Source organism: Dermacentor andersoni, chromosome 10 (genome assembly GCF_023375885.2).
Source record: "Dermacentor andersoni chromosome 10, qqDerAnde1_hic_scaffold, whole genome shotgun sequence".
In the NCBI taxonomy this organism is placed as follows: domain Eukaryota; kingdom Metazoa; phylum Arthropoda; class Arachnida; order Ixodida; family Ixodidae; genus Dermacentor; species Dermacentor andersoni.
In genome coordinates this window covers 44992876-45018173 of record NC_092823.1, presented here as the reverse complement: position 1 = coordinate 45018173, position 25298 = coordinate 44992876, and the positions used below count along the sequence as shown (strand labels likewise).

At 41.9% G+C, this 25298-nt stretch overlaps 1 protein-coding gene across 2 annotated transcripts in view; it reads left to right on the top strand.

The window, feature by feature from the left end:
• Positions 1-25298, top strand: part of LOC126543105 (uncharacterized) — an 84297-nt gene that overhangs the window by 10414 nt on the left and 48585 nt on the right. Inside the window, exons 3-13 of one of the 2 annotated variants that reach the window (XM_055062235.2) lie at positions 829-918; positions 5455-5578; positions 6951-7004; positions 7111-7226; positions 7384-7455; positions 7543-7676; positions 7763-7812; positions 10819-10927; positions 12331-12483; positions 18034-18184; positions 20913-21026. In XM_055062235.2, coding sequence (XP_054918210.1) covers positions 829-918; positions 5455-5578; positions 6951-7004; positions 7111-7226; positions 7384-7455; positions 7543-7676; positions 7763-7812; positions 10819-10927; positions 12331-12483; positions 18034-18184; positions 20913-21026 — 1167 coding nt within the window. Of the gene's footprint in view, positions 1-828; positions 919-5454; positions 5579-6950; positions 7227-7383; positions 7456-7542; positions 7677-7762; positions 7813-10818; positions 10928-12330; positions 12484-18033; positions 18185-20912; positions 21027-25298 lie in introns of those variants that run through there. The other variant, XM_055062236.2, reaches the window with a different exon arrangement.

The following is a 25298-nucleotide window of genomic DNA, read 5'->3' as shown; positions in this document are numbered from 1 at the left end:
GACTTGAAACTGGCTTGTCGATGTTACTTTGTTCACGGCCTCCGAGATTACATGCTTGCTCGTTTTGTGCGGGCGATTTCGGAGGCCATGCGTCGTTGCCGTTCGTTTTCCGCGCCGCCACTTTGCCCCAGGGGCGCTGTAGCGCCAGCGACGTTGCATTGCCAATCGTAAGAATAACGTAAAAATAAGCCTTGGTCCTCTGAGCGAGTTTGTTAAACTGAAATATTGGCTGTTCCGAAATTCGTTTAAGTGAAACATTTTTGCATAGAATCTACAAGAAAACTGCCGGGGATCTTTAAAAAGTTCGTTATTCTGAAATATTCGATAAACCGACATTCGTACAACTGAGAGTTTACTGTATTCTATATTTACTTCTATGCTCAGAGCTTCTGTTCATTCGCTATTTCGGGTTCATTCTTATTTCAAAGATTCTCTATTCGAATCTTAGTTATTGTGCAGTGGACACTTATGACTGTTGCTTTCCAAAACTATGCAATCAGTACATTTTAATGCCCATGCAAAGGGCTTCTGACAGCACAGAAAAAAGTTTCTATGCTTTCATAAATAAAATGCAGAAATCTTCAAGAACACTCTACACCAGAAGCGGCCGTTGTCGTCTTGACACTGTTTATCCGACTAGGAATATTGAGCAGTAGCACAGTTTCATTGAGGGGTCACTTGTGCAGTTGATGCAATAGAATAACTTTGCCTTTGCATGTCCCAATGTGCTGTGTATTGCTGTATTAATGGTTTTTTCCTGCACCGAACTTTCGCGCTGGTAAGTGCTTGATGACAAACTTTGGTGGTGTATTTGTTTTTTTCATACAGCATGATGGCGAAGTGCTAGAAGAAGACCTGTACCATGACCTTCGTACTTTCTCTTCTGTTATGGTATCTGAAGACAATGGACTCGAAGTGGTGTGGTATTCTTTCATCTTTTCGATTTGTTATTGTAGGGCATTTACATCAGCAGCTGACAATTATAATCTGGTGACATGGTTTCTACAAGACAAGTACAACAAAAACGCCAAGGAATATATATAATCATTGCAGATAAGTCCGCACTAAGAAGTAATATGAAAGTACGAGAAATACGTGACTATATTGTAGTATTCTGTAATAGATCTTGTGATAGAAATGTTTTGCAAGTGCAAATTCCACTAAGAAAAGTGTGACCTGGAAGATGAACTGTAATTGTTCTGTTTTATGTTTTTGTATTAGAGGGAGTCAAGGGGCTAGACCGTTTTGGTAATATGAACAAAATTGGCGTTATCCCAAATAATTCTAGACGAATGGGTCTGAATGAATAGCTCACTCTTTTACTAGGAAGGCCAGTAATTGTTCTAGTTTTGTAAAGTTTAGCAGCCTATAGCCAGCTCATAGTTCATTAAAATACCATTTTTAACACTATCACTCGGCGCACCGAAAACATAATAAGGCAGCAACGAGACAACGAAAAATGGCAACGTAGTGCGCGACATAACTTTGAAATAATATAATTTCCAGTAGATCGCTTACTGAATTTAGCAAGGCAAACATTTGACATAGCATCACCCATAAAGTATTGCCAATAACGCACCTTTGTATGAAACGTGATTTCATAAATAAATCCTAAGCAAATATTGCCTGGCCACGGGTAACAGGAACTCCCACCAACGTCTTAATGGCAGTGCATTATATTCAACAGACACCGATTTTCGTGATTTTCTTCAATCTAGCCATTTGGTAGGTGCCACTATACGTGGGCCTATTCGTGGCCGAGTCTCCAGAATTGGTGAACTCAATTGCGTCACAAGGAATAAATTGCTTAACTGTGGTACATATTTGTGTCGCACTCTTCTGTCCATCGTCGTGTCACGGCGAATATTCACAAATCATATCGCTTCGTAAACGTCTCACATTGTACATCGACCTGCGCAGGTGTTCGAATTTCAGCGTAGCTTGTGAACGATGCAGCGCAAAAGCATGAAAATCGCATCGCAATAATCTTGTAGTGTTGTGGAGGGTAAACGTAAACATTTCTTAAGGTTACATGTCCCACAGAATGAAAGTAAATGAAATTATGCCCATCGGTGTTACTTGTAGAAAAATATAAGCACTTTGCTTAAGACTTGCTTCAATTAGATTGAATGATGTGTGCTTGATTTGCATAGTTTGTTTCTTCCCTCTCTTTTCGCACAAATTGTGAAACATCAAGATAAAGAAGGGCTTTATGATGCCTGGAGTATTGCGGGACATGTTTTAAAAGAAGCAGGCCAGGACAATATAAAAAAAACATAGACTTGCTTCTGCTCACGATATAGAAACAATTAACATCACCTCAGGCATCGAGTTCCGCGTCACACGACAATGAACACGCGCGTTGAGTAAGGTGCTTTTATTCAACGCCACCAGCATTTTTTTTTCAGATATGTCCCAATGTGAGCACTTATGTGTGCTCATAGGTATATCCGTCGCCCAGATACCTCTTTAGTTTACCCTAAGGGCCACAGGCATCGCAGTGGGGCGTGGTTAAACAGCACAAAGAAAAATAACGAAGGAGCAATAAAGCAATGTTCATCAAATGTTTCTCAGTATGCAATGTTGGCTAAAAATTGCATAGGCAGATAATTGGCAAAAGAACAAATAAAATTGGTGTACTGCGTAAGTGGCTGCGTTATGAAATACTAGCCAAACAAGTCTTGAAATTATGGTGGTTTACTCTGGCAGCAATGTGTGCAGGACAATTGTTCCACTCTTTGGATCCATGTGTTCAAAGAATGACGGGAGAAAAAACAATATTCCTGCATGACAGAATACCAACTTTATGAGAATGACCTAAACGAGACAATAATCAGGAGGTCAAACAACTTCGCCACGCAGAAAATAATGGTGATATATGCGGTAGGGAATTTTTACCAACGAGGTTGTGGCTGTGAGCGTGACTTTATTCTACTTTATTCTGCCTATTCAAACATAACATCACGACATAAAAGTTGTACAGGTAATGTCGACTAGTAGGTATGTCTACCGCACACAGACGTGTTCATGGAATAGAGCATTACCAGAAATTGTTTCTTCGATTCCGCATTTGTTTAATATTTCCCCTACCTCATCCTTAGATGAAAGGGCATGTGCTCAAATCTGGACAGTTCTTGGTAATGGGCGCTTGATAGTCTGACATAAGAGCATAGAACGCCTAAAGAAATTCAAACATAATTATGTGGCTGCGCGTGCGTGGGACTAACTTTGTGACATGTGCGCCGCCTAACCAATAAATCAGATTACGCATTATTTAATTTAAAATAAACAGCTTTACACATGGAAATAAAATATGCATCAAGGCATGCTTTAATGGCTTCACGAACGTTTTGCGTGGCGTGGACACCAACATGTATATTTCGTCTGCGTAATTTCCAAAGCGCAGTGTGCATCTTTATTTGTATATTTCATTTATCATTTCTGTATGTCTGTACCTTCCTTGATTTATACTTCCTACGACGCATCAAAGAAGCTCTTTTAACGTTTATTGCTAGAAGTGCGTTGGATATGCAGTTTTATTTTACAGCTGCTACTCATCTATCGCTTTTACAATACCATGTTTTGATGAGCTGTATTGTTAAGAGGTCATCTGATTTTTGATCCGCAACACAATCACTGTTTTGTACTTACAAAAACATTTTTTACTACTTATAAATTTCATACAAGCAGAATTTATGCCTTTAAGAGATAGAATTTGAGCGAGTTTTTGAGACTGCATACTTGGCTTGGAGCGCAAAATGAATAATAAACATGCGGGCAAAAAGAGGAAAGAGCAGACATGACAGGTGCATGTTTTTGGCCACAAATCTTCGAAGCGCATATTATTTTGAGGGGGGGGGGGGGGCAAGAAGCTAAATATATATATATTGCCAAAGAGAATTTCTGCAACATTTTGATGAGGATTCTCAGAAAAAATTTACTGGGTGCATAACCAGTGCGAACATATTGTTTTCCTAAAACAATTCAATAGCACAAGCGAATGACGCTTTAGAAAGAAATTTTCTCTCCATGGTAAGACACTGTTGCATGCTGGGTATATGCGCCAAAGTTGTTCAACTAAATGAGGAAAGGAAGTTAAAATATCTCAAGAAAATGAAGGTAAAATGCACATGGTAGAATGCGTGTACGAAAAGCGAAGCGGCTAAGTAAATGATTTACAGCCAACGGTTATGCGTATTATTTCATTTACTTTCCTCGCATGCAACGCGAAATCACAAGCAGTGTTTATGTTTGTCCACCACAAACGTAACGTTCATTTCTCGAACAAACATGAAGTTTATGCGCTCCACGGGTCACAACCGACGCCGAAACGCGAACGCCGAGTCAGGCGGATGCACAGTGCGAGAAGTACATGCAGATATGACCAAAAGATGAAGCCGATGTGTGACGCTTCTCGGGAAGGAAAGGGGATGACATGTGCATGTACAAAAAAGTACGACACATATCGAGCAACGTTTAACAATTCTGTGCCTGCAATACAGAACGGGGCGTACCCATTGTGGAAGATTGGCTATAGGAGCAAGCCGACACCCTCAGTGGCAGAAATGGCTAATTAAAAAAAGTTAAGTAAATGAATGAAACCAATAAATATTTCGCGTTCTAATGTCAACATGCGAGTGTTGGTTAGATAAATATGTAAGTATACCTTTGTGCTGATATTACCCAGATTTCGTGTGGCAACTTACATTTTTGTCAAGTATAATACAGGAATGCAAAAGCACTTTGCTTCAATGTTTCAATTGTTTGCTTACAAGCAGTAGGCGTAGAACGCTGCCGACGGGGACTAAAATGTGGCAGGACATATTAGGCGCTGGGGTGCCAGTATGTGGTTCAAATACACATTGCAAATGTAGCTGGCATCCGATTTAATGGTGTAAACGAAAGTATATATACATATATATATATATATATATATATATATATATATATATATATATATATATATATATATATATATATATATATATATAATTGCAAATCAGTGCCTAGATGTACATGTATAAATTTTGCATTTTATTCTGCCTTTGCATTGCTCGCGCTATTTCGTAGGAACCTCCTTTTTTTCGTTTTCGCAGCAGGCTTCTGTAATAGAAGTGATCCTGCATTGAAACATATCCATAAACTACATAAAAGGAGGTGCGAAAGTGGGCACTGGTTCGGGCATGTTAAGTATCGTACGGTCCTTTAGGGAAATCAGCAGGCACTTATTTGGATGGGCCAGAAGCAATGCGCCGTTTTGCTTGCGTCATATCCCATCGAGCATCTGATGATTTCCCTGGAAGTATGAGCCAATTAGGGAACCATTCTTTCGTACGGTCTTGTTATTTTTCTGGGTACTCAAAGGTCTCTCATTCATTAAAGTCATTCAAGGTACACTTCTACAAAATCACTTTTGACGAGTCCGACATGTGTGCAAATTTTAACAATTTACAGGAAGGTATTATCGGACCAGGACTACGAATAAGACCATTGAGAGGAGGGACGAGAAATGGGGAAGGACGTACTCCCCACGTTCTTTACGAAAATAGTGATGGTTCCATTCAAACCGGCGTGAATGGTATGCGAGAGAGGATTCATGTTCACAGTTTTCTTGAAATGCTAATGTAACTTATGCGGGAGAGTTTTTTTTTTTTTTCAATTCGAGCATTGAGGGTTACCTCTGATACATTTTAGGTGGCTGCAGCAATCGCGTGTACATTAGATGTTGATGCGGCTCTTAAGCAGCAGCCTTTAAAGTGAATGCAGTATGCTCCCGGAACAGACCACAACGTCATTTCAATTGTCTTTATCGGAAACTAACCGCTAAATAGCGACTAGTTTACCAGAATAAATGGGCTTCAGACCAATACATCTTGCAGGATGGAAACTAAGCTCTTACTTTCTAAAACGACGAGCAATTTGCTTGGATTCTCATGCACAGTGCTCGGACGTTTCCCTTGAAAACACAATTTAGCTAAGCTCAAGAACACCGAGTTTGTTACGAAGTTTAACGTATTTCCTTAGACAAAGCCACAGGTAATTTCACAGGGTACCAAACTGAAGAGGTTCTAGTGCCCCTCAATTAGCGAATGAAACTATCGAACCAAGACATAGAGTTGTTGAAGAGAGTACTGCCTGTGTTCTGTAATAAAGTTTTAAATCATGAATGAGTTCAAACTGTGTTGTGCACAAAGTACCGCTGTTGTAAATACAGAGAAAACAGGCGCTATATGCGAAAACATGCGTAAGGCGCCTGTGTTGGAACTGACTTTGTGCAAGTACCTGACAGGATGCACCTTATGACTTCGTAAAGTATCAAGAACTGCAATGAAAACGCAGTCATCGAGTTATGCGCCGAAATTTTATAGCTTATGATGTTTTGATTCAGCAGTACGTCTTGCAGGGCTAATTGGTTCACATTGCTGAGTAGACAGTAAATACGATCGCTTTGGCGCAAACGCGGAAGGACGTAAGCAAACAAGGGATGCCGTGTTTCCTTCGCTTGTTCCCTTGTTATCAGTATTGGCACGACACCGCCACAATCGAGCATGAGGTGCAATAATTCGTCATTCTACAATTTACCATGGCATAGATATGTGAAAAGTAAAATAAAAATGTAATCGTACGAATATAAAGGGACGTGGAAGCGGTCACATTTATTCGGATTATGTTGTGAGCGGGCGAGTTCTCCCCCCCCCTTTTTTTTTGCTACGTAGGGCGAGCACGCACGTGATCATAGTGGCTGAACGTAAACAGAAAGTGAGAAACTTGTTTCAGTAATAATCAGTTGAGTAGGCCCTTTGCTTACAGGACGCCTTTGCGGGCTATTTTGAAAGCATATGTATTTCTTACGTGTAAATTATAAGTGTGCTGATGTATTTGGGAAAAAAGTATAAAACGGCTTTTGAAAAATCGAATTGAGGTATTGAAAATTATAATTCTCTCTATAGATGGCGTCGGAGGGGCTAGGTACTTGAACATTTCCCAACGCGACGATAAACGTGGTATGTTCTTTCTTTCGTTTTCTTTTTTTATGACGTTTAATCATGCTGAATGACACTTTGACCATCTTCCCATTTTTTTTTTTTGTTTCTTTCCCTTGGTGCCAAGATGAAAGTGACAATAATGCGCGTGTAGAGTTACTGGTGGCCGTAGACAGCACATTTCGACGACAATTCACAAGTGTTAAAACATTGCTGAAGTACCTCACCATTACCCTGAATTCGGTAAGGCAATGATTTGGTCGAAGCCTAACCTCATAAATCATTTTAGTGTCTTCTCGAGTCAAAAAAAGGCCCCGTGCCATGTGCGGTGCATTCATTTCTTCGCGACATTTCTTCGTCCTCTTTCGATTTTCCTAACAACATCCATATTTTTTTGGAGGCGAATGTGAGGTACACGACAGTGAGAAATCCCAGCGTAAGACTCAAGCTTTACGCAGTGGAAGTACTCGAGGTAAGTATTCAAGTCCTATAAATACTTCTCCAAAGTCTGTATTTTCAGCGCAACATAGCCCTAATGAACTGCCGTTTTTGTTGCCAGGAATACACGGAACACTTTCTGTACCGTGTAGACAGTTACGTCGCTGCTCTTCGGAGCCTGGAATCCTTCAGGGATTATGTGCAGCAAAATCCTGACAAGTATGGCTTATACGATGCAGTATACCTGATCACCGGGTAAGCACGTTGACGCCACCGCGTCCGAATGAACGCAATCAGATGAATGTCTGGCTGTCTATCTGACTCATGTGTGCTCTACGCAGACTCGACATGGCACGATACACCGGAAACGGCTGGGATAGGGAACTTCAGGGTGAGCTTCGCTTCATTCTAAGCAATTTTAGTACTAGAGCAATATTATCAAGACATGTACAGCGTAAAACCTAATTATGCAAGTAACATAACATTCTACAGGTTTAAAATTTATGGCAAGCAGCATGAACAAGGAACACTCGTGTCGACTCGCTGTGTCAGCGAGCGTACTTGTATTATCAGGGCAAGTAAATAACGAATAGTTAACAACCTTTCCGGGAAAGGGGGCAGGGCGGTGGAATCTTGCTTTCTCTTTCGCTGAACAGGAGCATTGTTAGCGTTGAATCATTGTGTTTAACCTCTAAGCGTGGCTTCCCTATTCGCGGGATCGTTTGTGAGGCTGTTCAATGCTGAAAGATTGTTAAAAGAAGAACTTCCTCGCTTTCTTTAGGATATGCTTGGCGGAAATCGTCTCTTCACATTCTGCAGGCAAAGTCTCTTCAACGAGATAACTACACTTATAAAAGCTGGTTTTCTTCAGCAGGTCTTCCGTGCTGTTACTGATTTTCTTGTCGATAAAGTCAGAGGCAGCTGCAAGAACTCTGCAATAATGCGTAATGGAAATAGAAAGGTGTTAGACCAATAGTGGCGCCTTATGTACACCCTACCAGTCATCACCAATAGAAGGGGGTGAACTGACATGGTGCTCTAATGTCGCTTTCAGAAATCAACAAGTTGGCAAGAATACGTCCGTTCATTACGTGCTATGAAGCGCGACGATTCAAAGAAAATCATGCCAAGCCTTTCGTGCCTTGCGCTATGGGGGTAGTGTATGAAATCATCCTCAGATGTGAAAAGTTCTCCTTTGGACAACAACGCGGATGCAATAACGACCACCTTAGGGAGCACTTTACCAATTAGAGCAAAGGAGAGATTGCAAATCGTGCAACAGGCGCTGCGAAGCCTGCCTTTATGGGCTCAGCTTTGGCATGCCAGGATTATGTCCACGCTACGATTCTCTCTGAAACCCTAACAAGAGAGTCGAGGTGGTTTGTATGGGTCCGAATGTATATAAGCAAGTCAGGGAGGGTGATGCCGGTGATCGCGATTGGCCAGCTAACCCTCACGTAGCTTGTGGTGGCCGTTCGAATGTCGCAGCGGCGTGCAATGGTACGGTAAAACCGAACCTAAAACATATTCTCAGCAAAGAAGAGCTGGCAGAGTGATGTCGCATGCCTGCCGAATGCCCTTGCCAAAGTTATGCTGCCATGCAAAAATTTGTACTATACACAGAGAAATACATCCTTCCCGGCACCTTCGAGTAACCAGTGGCAGAGTGATCAGTGGGCAACCATCTTCTATTCCTTTCTGAATGGTCAGTCTCTGGCTATTCCGAAAAAACTTCAGCTTTTCGGCATGCTAATGCCTCTTTAGTGTGTCCACGTCACTTTGACGCGGCGAGTTATTGTGCTTTGTCCTGTCACTGCAGAGACAGGCGATAAGGGCGCAGTCCGAAAATTTTGTACGAATAGTGAGGAGCTAATAGGGGAAGGTAGGTAGAATTAAAAGAATGTTTTGTTCTTGTTTTTGACCTTACCACGCACAACCGCTGCGGGGATGCCCCATTAAGTGGGAAATTCTGATGGTTTTCCTGACGTCGCGTATACGACAAGGGAAGCGGGGGTGACCGAAAACATTTTTGTCCAATTGCAAATGGCTGTTCGCAGAAATGGAATACAAAGAAATTCAAATTGCTTTACGCTACAGCACTCATGATTTTGACACGTACGCGTAATGATCATTACACAGAAAAAAAAAATGCCAGGATGTTTGCATTGTTCATGCTTTGCACATTCATGAAGGAAATACTCGTTCTTCTGACGTCTGCTTTTCACGCCTTTTAAATAATTGCATGGGTCGTTAGGCTATTTACGGTGTCTCACGGTCGGTTGAATGAGGTGTGTTCACAGCAGAAACTAGGAACCTTATAATTGCACCATTAAGGGCTGGCCAAAAAGCAACAGTCGGAGCGTAGATGCGTAGCCTTGGTACTGAAGCGCTGACTGAACGTCCGTTTGATAGCGTTCTATTCTATGAAATGTGCATTTCCTTACAGATTCTCTTTGGACACCCATATGTTAATTCAAATAATTTTCTATGGTGATTGCAATTTTTAGGAGAAGGTATGCGCCTGGTAGAAACCATCTAAACGTCTTTGCAGATCAAAATACATCAGGGAAGCTTGGCTTCAGCTTTCTATATTAGCAAATGGGAAACAACTGAAGTGGCCTGCCTTTGAAAGCTGTACATTTTAAATATTTTTAGTATCTTTGTGTTTATCATTTGTTTTACTTCCGTAAACCGGACAAACCTAAGAAGCGGCATACTTGCAGGGGTAGCCATGAACTGACGTAGTGTTCTTGCGGATTTTTTATTTGGAAGTGCCTCGTTAGCAAACTCGGTGCGCGGCTTAGTGTTCGTGATTGATTAGTAAAACAGCGTTGGTAACTCACGTAACCTGAGAAGTATGATCAAATAACTCTTAGGAAGTTGCATGCCGCAACCCTTTATTGACCGTACATCGAAAAATGTACGAAGTTTTATTTTAATATAAACGGGACACCACGTACAAATTAAGCGTAATCAACAAAAGGGGTGCATTGTTGGCGGAAACTTTTTTTAGCGCCATGGAGGTAACCTCAAGCAGAAAATTGGAAGTGGACATCACGCAAGCCACTTATGGCCTTGTTTATGATTTGTACAGACCGCTCTCGTCATACGGGAACAATAAGTGTGTGTTTCATTACCGCGCTTTCGCAAGAAAGCGGTCACGTGTCGAACTTTTTCTGCCTCATCCAGTGTTCCTGCTCTAAGCGAACAAATAATGCTTGCTGATAGGGATTTAGCCGGAAAATCTCTACTCGATGCCGGCACAGAGCAATAAAAAATTCTGCTGTCTTGCCTGTGGGCAACATTTGTCAATAAACGGTTAAAAAGACAAATATCTTTTTTTTCATGATGATCAATGAAAATAGGAAGAAACGCTTAACATCTTTTCTTCTTTAAGGCATCGCATATGTGGGAGGTGCCTGCACGTTTCGAAAAGTCGGCATGGGTGAAGACAAAGTGGGAACGTTCTTCGGAGTGCGAATATTTACCCACGAAGTGGGACATTTGTAAGGCAACTCTCTCCCTATTATGTACAACTACTTTGCCTGCGTCTTTGAACAATCTGTCCTAGGACAGGGAAGCGCAAAACTTGAATTACAGACTGTCAATTTTTATCTGTGTAAACAATCATTGTATAGCTTAGTCTTCGATAGGCTGACTTCTAGTCTCGAAAATTTACCATTTAAAGATATATTTCACCCGAAACGTCACTATGACCGACTGCACAACTAGGGCAAGGAAACCAGCAATGTTTTGCAAGCAATATCGTAAAAGCGTCGATATGACATCGTGAAAATATGAGCTTTTGATCCTGAAGTGATAGGTTACGGCCGATCTGCTGATCGAACAGTTTACATTTTAACGTGCATTTTTCCATCTCTGTAAAGTATTTTACCCCATAAATTGTGAACACACACAAAAGAACGCCGCAATACGACTCCTACCGCAGCTTAGCGGCTGTCTTCCGATGTAAAAGCTAATATGTACATTTTTTATTATTATAAGATGTTTCTAATATCATGATTTCCAGTGCTATTGACAGATTGAGGATCGGAAATTGAGGTCAGTAAGATGAGTGACAGTCTTTTTTTTTGCGCTGAAAATGCAATTTGGAACATATAAAATTGACTAAAAGTGCTCAGGAGTACAGGTCTACCGTGAATATAAAGTTTTAAAGAAATTTCTGTGATTGGGTCTTCAGTAATGTTCCGCAATGAACAAAAATATTTAGTTGAGCTTTTGTGTCGAATTCCTAACATGGACAAAGTAGTGAACAGAGAATCAACCCATATGGTTAGAATACTCATGGGTGCTTTCTGCGAATGTATAAAGTTATTGAAGGGAAACTTATCAACTACAATTTCGTAATCATAGTCGCCTGCGATGCATGGCGTCACAGAAAAGTAATGTACAGCTCCATGTCATTATGATACTCTTCTGCCAAATATTGCTCCATGCATGGCTCAGACGACCGAAGAAACTGCATTATGTTCCCGCAAAGAGTGCTGTCACTAGAGGCGTTCGAGAAAAGTAGTGGAATTCAACTGTCGTAGAAAAGTATGCTAAAATTACTGAAACAGTGTTCTCCTTTTTTGAAAGTTGTCACTAAAATTTGGTTTATAATGCTGTTCTGACTGGAAATGCAGTTACGTGCAGTATATCCTACGCCCTGAAAGCTCGAAAACCATTTTTCACCGCAGCCGATCAGGTGTCAGGGTGCGTTTATGGTTGAAAAAGCCTGAGAAATCCAAGTGGTATTTAAACCAGGCCTACTGGCTTTCTCAGTAATAGTTCCCATGCATTCAGAAACCACTTTGTTCGCAAAATTACTTTGTTTGGGTAAATGCACACTTAAGCGCAATTTCTGCAAATAATTGTTCTGGATTTTTTGCTCTCGCACAACGGATAGGTTGGGGTGCCCACACGATGGCCAGCATTATGGTACGTATTCATCCACGGGTTGTCCCTGGCACGACGGCTTTATTATGAGTTACAAAGTTGCGGACAGCCGAAGCATGAAGTTCTCTCGATGCTGCAATGACATGATCAGGCTGCATGTAAGGTGGGCACGGCTTTTTTCCTCTCGAATACCAACCAGCTTGTCATGCATAATAATCTCTGAATATCCTCCGGGAAATTTATGCTTGAACACGGATGTCATACACGAATACATGATTTGCGTGCAACAGCTTGAAAAACGCACAGTAGGCTTCCAATTCTATTTAGAGAAATATATATATATATATATATATATATATATATATATATATATATTATATAAATGCCACAACCTTCACATGCTAAGGTTGTGGGATCATTCCGCACCATCGGCAAGTTGTTTTTTCATCGACTTTCATTTCCGTTAATTTATCGTTTCATTTCATTTATTAAGCACAAGTAATTTCCCCTATGATGTCCTTGGTGTCAGTGTTTGTTGGTTTCTTATAATATTACTAATAAAAATCGGGCCCGTTGGTTAACCCCCCCTTTCTTGTCGTATATATATATATATATATATATATATAACCACATCTTCGCGCGTATTGAGAGATATGTAACAAAGGACAAAGTGCGGTTTCATTGGCGCTCTCTGGAAGGAATTATTTATTTTCATGTGAGAAGCCTGCAGTATACCACATGTGCTGTTTATGGTTATTGAGGTTATTTCGTAATCTACTTCCCGTTTCTATATGGACACTCTTTTTCCTGAACTGTATTAGTATTGAGTCGCACTTTTTACTTCAAGCATGACAGCTCACAGGTGAACGGTTTCCGCTCTCGAGCAATTCCCAGGACGTCACCGCTTCGATACTACGGCAGCGCTTATTCCAAACTCATGAGTGCTGTGCGGTGTTTTTTGGATATATTTCCTCTAAATATTTTGTGCCTAGAAACTCCCCTGCATTGAGTAATTACTTTTAAAAAAAGTTGCAGATATATTACTGACATTACAGCGTGCTGATATTGCTTGCTTCCCAATAAAGAGATAGAGGGAGAGAAGACACGAGTTTAGATCCTCCCAAAATTGCCCTGCGCACGTGAAAGGTAGCTAACTGGGTCCAGTCTACTCAACCCCCCTGCGCCTGCTTCCTTGCCTCTTTATTATTAATATTAAATTAATGTAATTGCGTCTTTAGGTATATTAAACTTAGAGCTATTGCCCTTTATTTGTACTTTAGTTCGCAGTACGCGTGCGCCAAAATCCACAATGGAAGCAAGAAAGCTTATGACTTCCGCTCAGGTGTTACTTACACCTTGTAATTACAGCCAGTCACATTTGCTTCGCCAGCGGGGTTACTTCCAGCTGCGGTTTATGCTGTCCGGTACAACAGTTCACATTACCAGTATTATGTTTCCTGAACCTGCAAATCGTCTTGGACCTTTCTGAAGGACAAAGCTACTAGGAAAACCCGTGCGTGTTTCTCAGAAAGAACAATCCGCCGTTCAATAAAAATTCTACCTGGTCCAATATACAAACATAGAAATACACACTTTGTGGCAAATACATTGTGGTACAGCTTGTTGTATGACTTGCGAGGCAGCAGTTGCCAGCACTCGCAAAGTAGGCGGATGAGGCAAAAAAAAAAAAAAAAAACCTTACGCTATTCAATGCGCCAGATATGACTGCATAGAAGCAAATGAAAAATGGTATGTCATATTTCCATCGCGAAATGGTTTCCGGAAAATTTAAGTAATATCAAAGAAGCAATCGATTTTACCAAAGAAATCAGTCAAATTGCCATGATAAAAGCGACTACTTTTGATAACGCATTGCCACGCGCATGCTATATGAATTTTGGTCCGTGAATGATTTTCACTGCATTGTCATTCATAAACAGTTATCGGCTCGGTGCAACGTGCGCCTACTGAATCCAATTTTTTTATTTATTGTGCTCGCCGTAATCGTAGCGTAAGAGCCTCGCACAATGAGGTTGCGCGCAGTGGAAACAGTGTTGCAGTACATTGTGGAACTTACGTAACCACGAGCAATTTTAATGAATTGTAGAAACAGCCAAATTTTAACTATATCTCGCGGGTGTTAACCGCACGTTATGTCAGCGCCTCATAACGGCGGGAAGCAGCATGATCGGCGATAGCACAGGAAAGCGCTTCCAGACACTTTCCTGTGTAAGCTTTACGTTTTCCCCTTGAGGAACGCTAATGCCTCGCATGTTAATGTTGAGGTCCACAAGCATCCTTAAATATACCTCCCGGGTTGTTATCAACACCTGTCTATGTTTGTTTGTTTTTTCTCTAGCGCATGCGCTGTTTGAGAAATACAAAAAATAAGAAAAAGGCAAACCACCATAGGCGTTGTACCTTCAGATCTAACGATGAAAAACAGCGTGAAATAAACATGGACAATGGAGAAACACAGGCCGAGCGCCGACTGCCAACTACTTTGGTTTCTTGTGCTCATACACAAATATACCTTTGAATGTGGGTTTGCGGGCAAAGGTTATGGCGCGCTTCCAGCCGCGTATGCCTCGAGTGATTAAAAACTGAACTCGTGAGAATGGAAGTAAAATGCACTATCAAATTAGAGGTGGAGATACCCAAACTCTTAGTCAGTAAGAGAGATCGACGAATGCTGACGCATGCGACACCTTTACACATTCTGGCAAACACTTCAAAAAAAAAATCTCGCTTGCTGTTTTGTCTCTGTACTGGCCTCGAACACATGTGTCTTGAAAAAAACGAACCGCAGCCAAACTTTGTGCTCATTGGATGGTCAGATTACTCCCCCCTTTTTATTTTCACCAATTAGCGAGCTCGCCTGAGCTATCGTTAAGGCAGCGACCCGATTGTTCTGTATATGAGGGGCTGCCATGAGGTCGGGATCTCTTACAGCCTCACTTTAAGCACGGTACATAGCCGCTGGTGTGCTTCTTGACATGTCCCCTGTAGGCGTTGTTGCTAGCGTTTACTCTTTTGCGAAGGGAGCTAAGTTTATCCGGAGCTGAGTACACAACGCGCACCCCCGCAAGTCCCACAGCTTTCTTAACACCATGGTACACACTGTGCACACAGGCGATTACCACCACCTTGGGTTTTTTTGTTTTTGTTTTGAGGACTGGCTGAACGTGGTCCTTGGAGGTCCAGGCGTCACGCGAGAGAGCGCCGGTTAAGGCGGACAAGAGGGGTTTAGGATAGGCGCTGGCCTTCGGTTGCTGTACTTGAGAATCGTAGCTCGCCATTTAGTGATGATGGGAGCGGGCTAGGGCGTTCCTCGAGGCGCCACTGGCGAGGGCGATTTTCACGAGATTTCACTGATTTGACGAAAGCGGTAGAAGGGGTTGCTTTGCGCGTGGCTCATAGGTCCTACATGCATGGCTTTGGCTGAAATGCAGCTTTGGGTCGAGAAAGCGTATCGCGTTATCGACAGGCAACTCGAGGGTAAAAGTGAGGCCTGGAAAATAGAAATGCAGCAACCTGAAAACTTGTCCAACTTGACTAAGAAAATATTTACGCATTACATCATGCGCGGTTACGCTTCCGCTGTTTACGAATTGTGGTGATCATCGCTAGGTGATGTTCATAGTACTGGCTATATGCAGTTTCTGGGGAAGCAGACTATGTGTCCTACACCTGGTCCAGTCTGTCTTCGCTGGACACAACTGAACCATTCAAACCTTCAGTCTTGATGCAGTATGTTGAGGTAATGACGCTAGCAATGCTTTGGAAGGCGCTTTGAACCTCACCTTGAATCTTCACACCAAGAACTCTACGGGCCACGACGCAATTTCCCACTTAGACTTTACAACTTATCCTGTGTGGACTTCTTGGTTCCTCTTGGTCCTTTTCTAGCCATTGTTGAGCTGCGGCAAAGTCCCCTTATGGTGAAACGTGGCCAAACTTATTTCATTATGCAAATCACGCGATTAACAACTTCTAAATACAGTCCATTATCATTTACTGTACATTGATGCAAAGTTCTAGGTCACACATTCAATAATTTCATGACAAGAGCAATTCGATAATACGTTTTCAACGCGGCTTTTGGCCATGGTTAGTACGCAGTCTCTGAATCAGTTTCGGTCACGTCATTTGTGTAAGTATAAAGTTAGGATATCAAATGAGCGCTATATTTACCACCTTTAGCAAAACATTCGACAGTGCACGTCATCGCAAACGAATTTAAAAACTTAATACATTTTAAAAGAACCACCATTTGGTTTGATGGATATAAAGATTTCTTTATTTACGTACACAGTTCTGCTGTAAGTCAACTTACTCGGATATTGGTACGTTAGTTCAGCAGCGCCCCATGACACCCTGCTAAGTCCCTGGGTATTTTCAGTTTATAACAATAATTTGCTACGTAATTTTGTGTCTAAAAGTTGTAAGCTAATCACCGTGCTTTAATTATGTAATAACATCTCCTGATGACCAGCATTGCCGTAACAAATCATCGCATGTTGTTGCAGATGGTGCATTACTTGGGAAATGAACATTAACGTAGAAAAGAAACCTTAATATTGTCACTTTCTCACAAAACTATTCCCTTTCAGTTTTTATTACTGTTGAGATGACGTCCGGGTCTCAAGGGTTGCAAATTAGGAATCCCTGGTAATTAAGAGCTTCCATTCAAGACAAGTTATGATCTTCATTTCTGACATCATCATCAGCCTGGTTACGCCCACTGCAGGCCAAAGGCCTCTCCCATGCTTCTCTAATTACCCCGGTCATGTACTAATTGTGGTCATGTTGTCCCTGGAAACTTCTTAATCTCATTCGCCCACCTAACTTTCTGCCGCCCCCTACTACGCTTCCCTTCCCTTGGTATTTCTGACATGTCTTGGCCCAAAAACATTCCATACATGTTTGAACGCTCTAAAAATACGCTATTTACGCCAAACGTTAACAAAAGCACGCCAAAAGTAGCCAAGTGACTAACGTAGAAATCACTGAGCCACCCTAATTTCGAATAGGCATTTTTCGAAGTGAATACACATAAGCAATGCGAAGCTCACGCTGTCGCGGGTATACGAAGAAAGGCTATAGGCTTCACTTATTGTCAGTACGATCGGTGATTGCTAATGTTCTTGGGATGTTCCTACATGTAATCTACAAATAATTCCAGGATGGCGGGAAAATCAATCACTTGAAGTTATTATACTTAATTTTAATAACTCTTCAAATAACAATCTCCTAAAATTCACCAACGAATCTTTCATTAGAAGTTTCCATGCTCTAAACCGCACCTTCAGCACACATGCCGACAACTTTATAAACAGTTCTTTTTATTCTTTGTAAAGTCAATCACTAAAAGCCCTTGACTCGTGCAACTCGGCCATTGTCAGTGCCTGAACTGGTGAGTGTTCTAAAATACTTTAGCAAATGTATAGTTAGGAACCATAACCACAGGTAATTGTTATCACTCGAGTTTGTTTTTCTGCCTTACATTTTTTATGTACATGGTAATATTCTTGTACCATCTCTGGCTTCAGTTACTAGGCACACTTTGGATTCAGTGTTGGCGTGTGTGCTTGGTATTTCCTCTCCACCCCTGATAGAGCATTTTCGTAGTAGTGGCTTTTTGTTCTAACGGTTTCGCCAAGCACGCTGGGAGTACTCACAAAAATGATGAGAACTTTTCTCTTGTATCCAGTTCGCAACAAGGTACTTGTTTGCGGAGAAAAGGCACGAATCGCAGAATTAAAAAGACCAACTTCACAAAAGGGTTACCTGGAGAATATTTAACCAGAAAAGGTCTCTGCAAATCATCCTTCCCCGAAGTTCAGGAGACGTACCTGATGGAGGTGAGCGCTGTGGTAATTTTCGAACTGCGTTATGCCTTAACGTAAGCAATGGGGTCTTCATTCCGATGAGGTGAAATGAGTGGGCGACAGGCTACATTATTTCACATTCTAACGCTTGCTAAGCATGTCAGCTTTCCCAGCCGTGATTAATCCAACGGCACATTGACGCAGGATGGGGCCGAAGTCTCGTGACGGTGGGCGCTTGGCCCCACGTGCGATGTTGTTGAGAGGGCAACGTCTTAAACTAAGAGCAAATTCAACGCTACGGAAAAGCCGTCCCTCTGATACTTTCTTATCGTCTCTGACGAAAATGTGACGTATGCCGAGGCCTTGAACGGCGCCAGTGGGAGCGAGAGAGTAACCTTGGGATGGTGAAGCCGAATTAATCAATGAGTCAATATTTAATGCATTAAAAACCTGTCGCTGAATCAAAGGGGACGCTCAGTCATGGCCAGGACGTATGATGTTCGGCCGAATGCCTTTATTTTTCTCCTAGTAGGGATACATTGATTTCCTTCTAATTTTTAAATGATGTACCCGTCGTTAAAAAATAATATTGCGTACTTGCTTTGAGCTACGTTAAGTGGACCTGTCTGTATAGTGATCTGGCCCGCCTTCATCTGTGGTCTTCAAGTCCTGATGGTGGGCCCTGAAGCTTCCGTGTTGTCTACGTCTCATAAAAAGTGAAATGCACTGAGCACTGCATTAGTTGGAATTGAGTAAAATAAAAACTTTAAAATTATACAGCACTTTATAGCTTTGAGAGAACGAATAGTAAATTACGCGTATTTTGTGAAGCGCAACAGGAGATAGCTGACCTGCGAGAGGCCGACCAGGGAATCGAGAAATATAATAGTTTGGAGGCTCTCTCCCAATCATAGTGTTTTACTCGATGTAGAAATGTACGCCAAAACATGGGCAGTATTATCAGTAAGCGTGGCCCAAAATTTCCCTAAGTTTGATACCAGTGAAAAAAAAACTTATTCCGCGAAGAAACTCGCCACGGTATTGGAGAAGCAAAGCGAATAAATGCAGCGGAGTACTCGGAAACATGAATTTTGGAACAAGTGGATGTACGTATTTGTCATAGAAGTATTCTATGCGCTTCTATTTTAAATACTTTCAAGGGCCGTTTGAAAGGCCCAGGAAACACAGCACTTAGAAGAGAAACGGCAGTTCGTAAAGATATCTATACATGTAAATCAGATGAAATTGTATAAATTTTGAAAGCTGATGAAGCCGAAGAAAATGTTGCTAACCAAGTTATAACATTGAGAAAACTGTGCAAACACTGCAAACTAAGGAGGCTAATATCAATAGGAAGAAAAATATAGTATTTGAGGAACAGTCTCTATGCAGTTAACAGTAAGAGTTGCAGTAAACGTGGCAGAGTAAGAGGACATTTAGGATTTATGAAGCAATCTTATAGTGAACTGTACTGAACCAAGAACAACCACGTCACCATTATTATAGGTATTGCAAAGAGGAAACAAAGTTCAAAGATCAGACGGGTTTTTGAAGGCATGTATGGGAGCAAATTGGCCTTAGGTGGAATGCTAGTCGATTTATTAAAGGAGGAGTGATATGTTACTCAAAATCCATGCCAACATTTATTCATAGTTCCTCGTGACATCAAGTACACCAGACTTAGAACAGCTTCATCATCACAATAATAAAGCAGAAAGAAGATGCTGAGGAGCCTAAAATGTTGGCTTCTATTGGCGTCTGTTCCTTGTAATACAATATATTTACCATAGCTGCTTTAAATAAATGGTAGGCAACAGCTCACTTAAGTCGGCCTAGAAAGCAGCTCTCTCGAAGAATGAGTGCTCGCAAAGAAATAATAAAAACAAATGACGCTAAGTAAATTTTTAACCAACACAAGGAACGGAGCGTCCTCAATGCCCACAAGTTGTAATAACAAAGATGTCAGGATGGTGTGGTCGGAAGCATTTCATTCGTTGATTCATTACCCATCAGTCGTGCATAGACCTAACGTTCGCTAAGATCTCCAGTGTCGTTACAGAGCACATGGCCTTCTGTTATGGCAACCATAACGCAATATTTACTGTAGTCAAGAGATACATACATACATACATAAAGTACATACTCGTGCAATATTGTTTTGTTGTTTTATTTTAATTACTTTATGGTTATATACAGCTCCGCTCGTCATGTACGTTCACAGATTAGAATGGCTCTGAACTTCTTTATTTATGCGCTTGCAGAGATCCGACTTCTTTCGGTGTGAAGTGCTGAAGTGGTAATTGCATTGAGGCTCACGTACCGCGATTTTCTTTACGTAACACAAAGAGCATGTGAAAAGCACACCCGCTCGTTAGATTTCAAACATGAATTGACACCTACTAAGAAGGTATCTTCAATGTTCCGGAAGCTTTCGAGAACTGTACCTTCTGTTTTCCAGACGCGTATGAGAACAGAAAGCCTAAGACACCTTTGTACGTTGTTTATAACTTGGCAAAGTCTGCTATTTATTTGATGTGCTGAAGTGAAATACATTGTAGGCACTGTAACACACGGCACCCGAGTTAAAATCTATAGGGTTATTTTCATTTTTGTCAACGTAATGCAGCTTTTTCGCGATGCACAGCTGAGCGCACGTTTCGCATTTATTCTCTTTTCTTAGTGAATGTGGCTTTATAGCCATGTCCAAATTGCTCTCCTGTAACCATTACATAAATGTACCTTAATATGACATCTTTCGCAGGGTGGAGAGAACAGTCGGTGCTACGGGCGCTGCTACATTCCAGAACACATTTATCGTGTCGGATTCAAAATGACGGTCTTCCCTGACAACTTCCCGTGCAGCGCAAATAATGGCGTATGTTCCTCTTATGTCCAATAAGGAAGCATAGCAGCAGTAGCTAAGCGTACTTGATGTGAATACGTGCACGCATACGTTACCTTGTGTAAGAAAATTCGGCATATCACAGAAAGGTGCAGATTCGACAATGTTGAGCTGTCTTATTCATGCAGCTAAAGTGCCAGGTCATCTCAAAACATAACACCTCCTTAAATAGACACTATCTGAGCGTGTACTAAACTGGGTGTTCTTAAAATAGGGTATGCGCAACAAGCTGATGGCTTTAACTATAGTCAACGTTCACAATAAGGGCGGATGATTAGGATGGAGAATTAAGAGCTACAGAAAGGGCAGGAGGTTAGTTGGGGTGATAAAACTATCAAATTCGCTGACAAAAGTTGAATCAGCTAGTGTAAGACAGCGGTAATTGGAAATCGCTGGAAGATGATTCCGTCCTTCTGTGGACGTAAAAATAGGCCGATCATGATAATGGCACATTCCGTCTCTTCTGGTATTCTGAAAGACCCTAAAGAGCCTGACGTTACCGAATCGACAAATCACAATGCCCAGCGAGCTAATCAAGTATATTCAATAAATAACATGCGATTGTTTACTAAAAGTACATGTTCTAAATGCAAATATAGGCCGAGCAATAGTGAACTGATGTATGCGTAGCAGAATTATATACCTAACTGCAATTTCGAGATATTCATCACTTGATTACTTATACACAGCTGTATGTAACTAATATGTTGCTACACTTTTTAGGCTCTCCATTTGGCTGGTCTTTATTTTTTGTCTACCTTCATATTGTCAGTAGGTTGTATGTGCTTACTTCATTCTAGGCCTCCCTTACTCAATGTCCCATGTGGGGGCCCTGTAAAGTATTTTATAAATAAATAAATAAATAAATAAATAAATAAATAAATAAATAAATAAATATAAAAATCTTCTAATATGCATTGAAATTGCCGTGAACAGCATATTGGGCTGCTAGCCACGCACTCTTCAGAAACCCGCCATGGTTGCTCAGTGGCTGTGGTGTTGGACTTCTGAGCACTGGGTCGCAGGATGGAATCCCGGCCACGGCAGCCGCATTTCGATGGGCGCGAAATGCGAAAACACCCGTGTACTTAGATTTAGGTGCACGTGAAAGAACCCCAGGTGGTCCAAATTTCCGGAGTCCTCCACTACGGCGTGCCTCATAATCAGCAAGTGGTTTTGACATGTAAAACCCCATAATTTAATGAGCGTCTTCGACGTTAACTTGGGTAACTAGGTATGTGGCACTGTGAATGCGTCGCCTTTACAGCGACGACAAAGATTCTCTAAATGTATGCGAAGCTGAGCGTAATCAAACGAACGTTATAAGGTGTCATCAAGGACAGAGACCCGATGCTACAGAAGGCTGCACCGAAAATGCATTGAGTATGTGGTGCTTTTCAGGGAGCGTCCTACACGTCAACACTCTAGCGACCTGGGCCATATATTCACTGAGTATGTACCGCTCCTCCACGAGTCTCTCGCCAATTTGGGTCAGTTAGTATGTGCCACTAGGTGTGCGGCCAGCGATCAAATAATTATTAGCGATCCTAGGCACCAGCGCAACACGCTTCTCGTCTCGGAGCCCAGAGACTCGGGAGACTTCTCGGCTGCACCACAAGAGCGCCCAGTGTGTTCAGAATAAGTCACGCGAGAGGCGCGCGGTTGCCGCATTACGCTTTTCTCGGCAATTACACGCACAGGTGCGCCATACATTTCGAACCCACACGCAGGCTTCGCGGTCGCGCCACTAGAGGGCCTCCAGTATCCTTAGGGAAGCGCGAAAGAGACGCCAATGTATGAAAGCCTCTAACCCTACAGCTAGAATAGAACTGGCAGAAGTTTCGAAGTTAATCAACAAGCGTAAGACAGCTGACATAAGGAAGTATAATATGGATAGAATTGAACATGCTCTCAGGAACGGCGGAAGCCTAAAAACAGTGAAGAAGAAACTAGGAATTGGCAGGAATCAGATGTATGCGTTAAGAGACAAAGCCGGCAATATCATTACTAATATGGATGAGATAGTTCAAGTGGCTGAGGAGTTCTATAGAGATTTATACAGTACCAGTGGCACCCACGACGATAATGGAAGAGAAAATAGTCTAGAGAAATTCGAAGTCCCAAAGGTAACGCCGGAAGAAGTAAAGAAAGCCTTGGGAGAAATGCAAAGGGGGAAGGCAGCTGGGGAGGATCAGGTAACAGCAGATTTGTTGAAGGATGGTGGGCAGATTGTTCTAGAGAAACTGGCCACCCTGTATACGCAATGCCTCATGACGTCGAGCGTACCGGAATCTTGGAAGAACGCTAACATAATCCTAATCCATAAGAAAGGGGACGCCAAAGACTTGAAAAATTATAGACCGATCAGCTTACTGTCCGTTGCCTACAAAATATTTACTAAGGTAATCGCAAATAGAATCAGGAACACCTTAGACTTCTGTCAAGCAAAGGACCAGGCAGGATTCCGTAAAGGCTACTCAACAATAGATCATATTCACACTATCAATCAGGTGATAGAGAAATGTGCGGAATATAACCAACCCTTATATATAGCTTTCATTGAATATGAGAAAGCGTTTGATTCTGTCGAAACCTCAGCAGTCATGGAGGCATTAAGGAATCAGGGTGTAGACGAGCCGTATGTAAAAATACTGAAAAATATCTATAGTGGCTCCACAGCCACCGTAGTCCTCCATAAAGAAAGCAACAAAATCCCAATAAAGAAAGGCGTCAGGCAGGGAGATACGATCTCTCCAATGCTATTCACAGCGTGTTTACAGGAGGTATTCAGAGACCTGGATTGGGAAGAATTGGGGATAAAAATTAATGGGGAATACCTTAGTAACTTGCGATTCGCTGATGATATTGCCTTGCTTAGTAACTCAGGGGACCAATTGCAATGCATGCTCACTGACCTGGAGAGGCAAAGCAGAAGAGTGGGTCTAAAAATTAATCTGCAGAAAACTAAAGTAATGTTTAACAGTCTCGGAAGAGAACAGCAATTTACAATAGGCAGCGAGGCACTGGAAGTCGTAAGGGAATACATCTACTTAGGGCAGGTAGTGACGGCGGATCCGGATCATGAGACGGAAATAATCAGAGGAATAAGAATGGGCTGGGGTGCGTTTGGCAGGCATTCTCAGATCATGAACAGCAGGTTGCCATTATCCCTCAAGAGAAAAGTGTATAATAGCTGTGTCTTACCAGTACTCACCTACGGGGCAGAAACCTGGAGGCTTACGAAAAGGGTTCTACTCAAATTGAGGACGACGCAACGAGCTATGGAAAGAAGAATGATAGGTGTAACGTTAAGGGATAAGAAAAGAGCAGATTGGGTGAGGGAACAAACGCGAGTTAATGACATCTTAGTTGAAATCAAGAAAAAGAAATGGGCATGGGCAGGTCATGTAATGAGGAGGGAAGATAACCGATGGTCATTAAGGGTTACGGACTGGATCCCAAGGGAAGGGAAGCGTAGCAGGGGGCGGCAGAAAGTTAGGTGGGCGGATGAGATTAAGAAGTTTGCAGGGACGGCATGGCCGCAATTAGTACATGACCGGGGTTGTTGGAGAAGTATGGGAGAGGCCTTTGCCCTGCAGTGGGCGTAACCAGGCTGATGATGATGATGATGATGATGAAAGAGACGTCTCCCTGCTGTACGCACCCCGTACACAGCTCGTGTATTTTTCTTCAACTGCGAGGCGTTTCTTTCCTGGAATCCGTATGGGTTTCCTTTGTAGCGATTGCTTCGAATGGGTGGATGTCTGATTTTCCCTTTATTACTTGCTTCTCTCCACCTTGCGGGTTTCCGCAGAACTATTACGTCAGAATCAGAAAGTGGTTTTGGCACATAAAACCCTATAATTTATTTTTGATTTGGGGAACTGTTACCTGAAACTACCATGTATTTTGTAGCACATCTTCACGCCGAATATTTCATCAGTTGTGCTGGACTGGATATTCGCAAGCGAAGACAACTCTACCGTATGCGATGAATCGGGAGAGAACGCAGAAATTTTGCTTATATCAACTAGTTAAATTTCATTTTTAAATACTGAGAAGGAGTATAATAACACGGTGACGTCTCTGTGTTCTCCATATTTATAATATTACCACAATCCAATCCTCTTGTCAGCGTACTTATGAACGAAGTAGCCAGAGAGTCAGTTTTTCCATTGGTAGTTTTGCTAAGCGAACATTACATTTATGCGAACTGACTTCAACTTTGCGATTGAACAGGTGGCC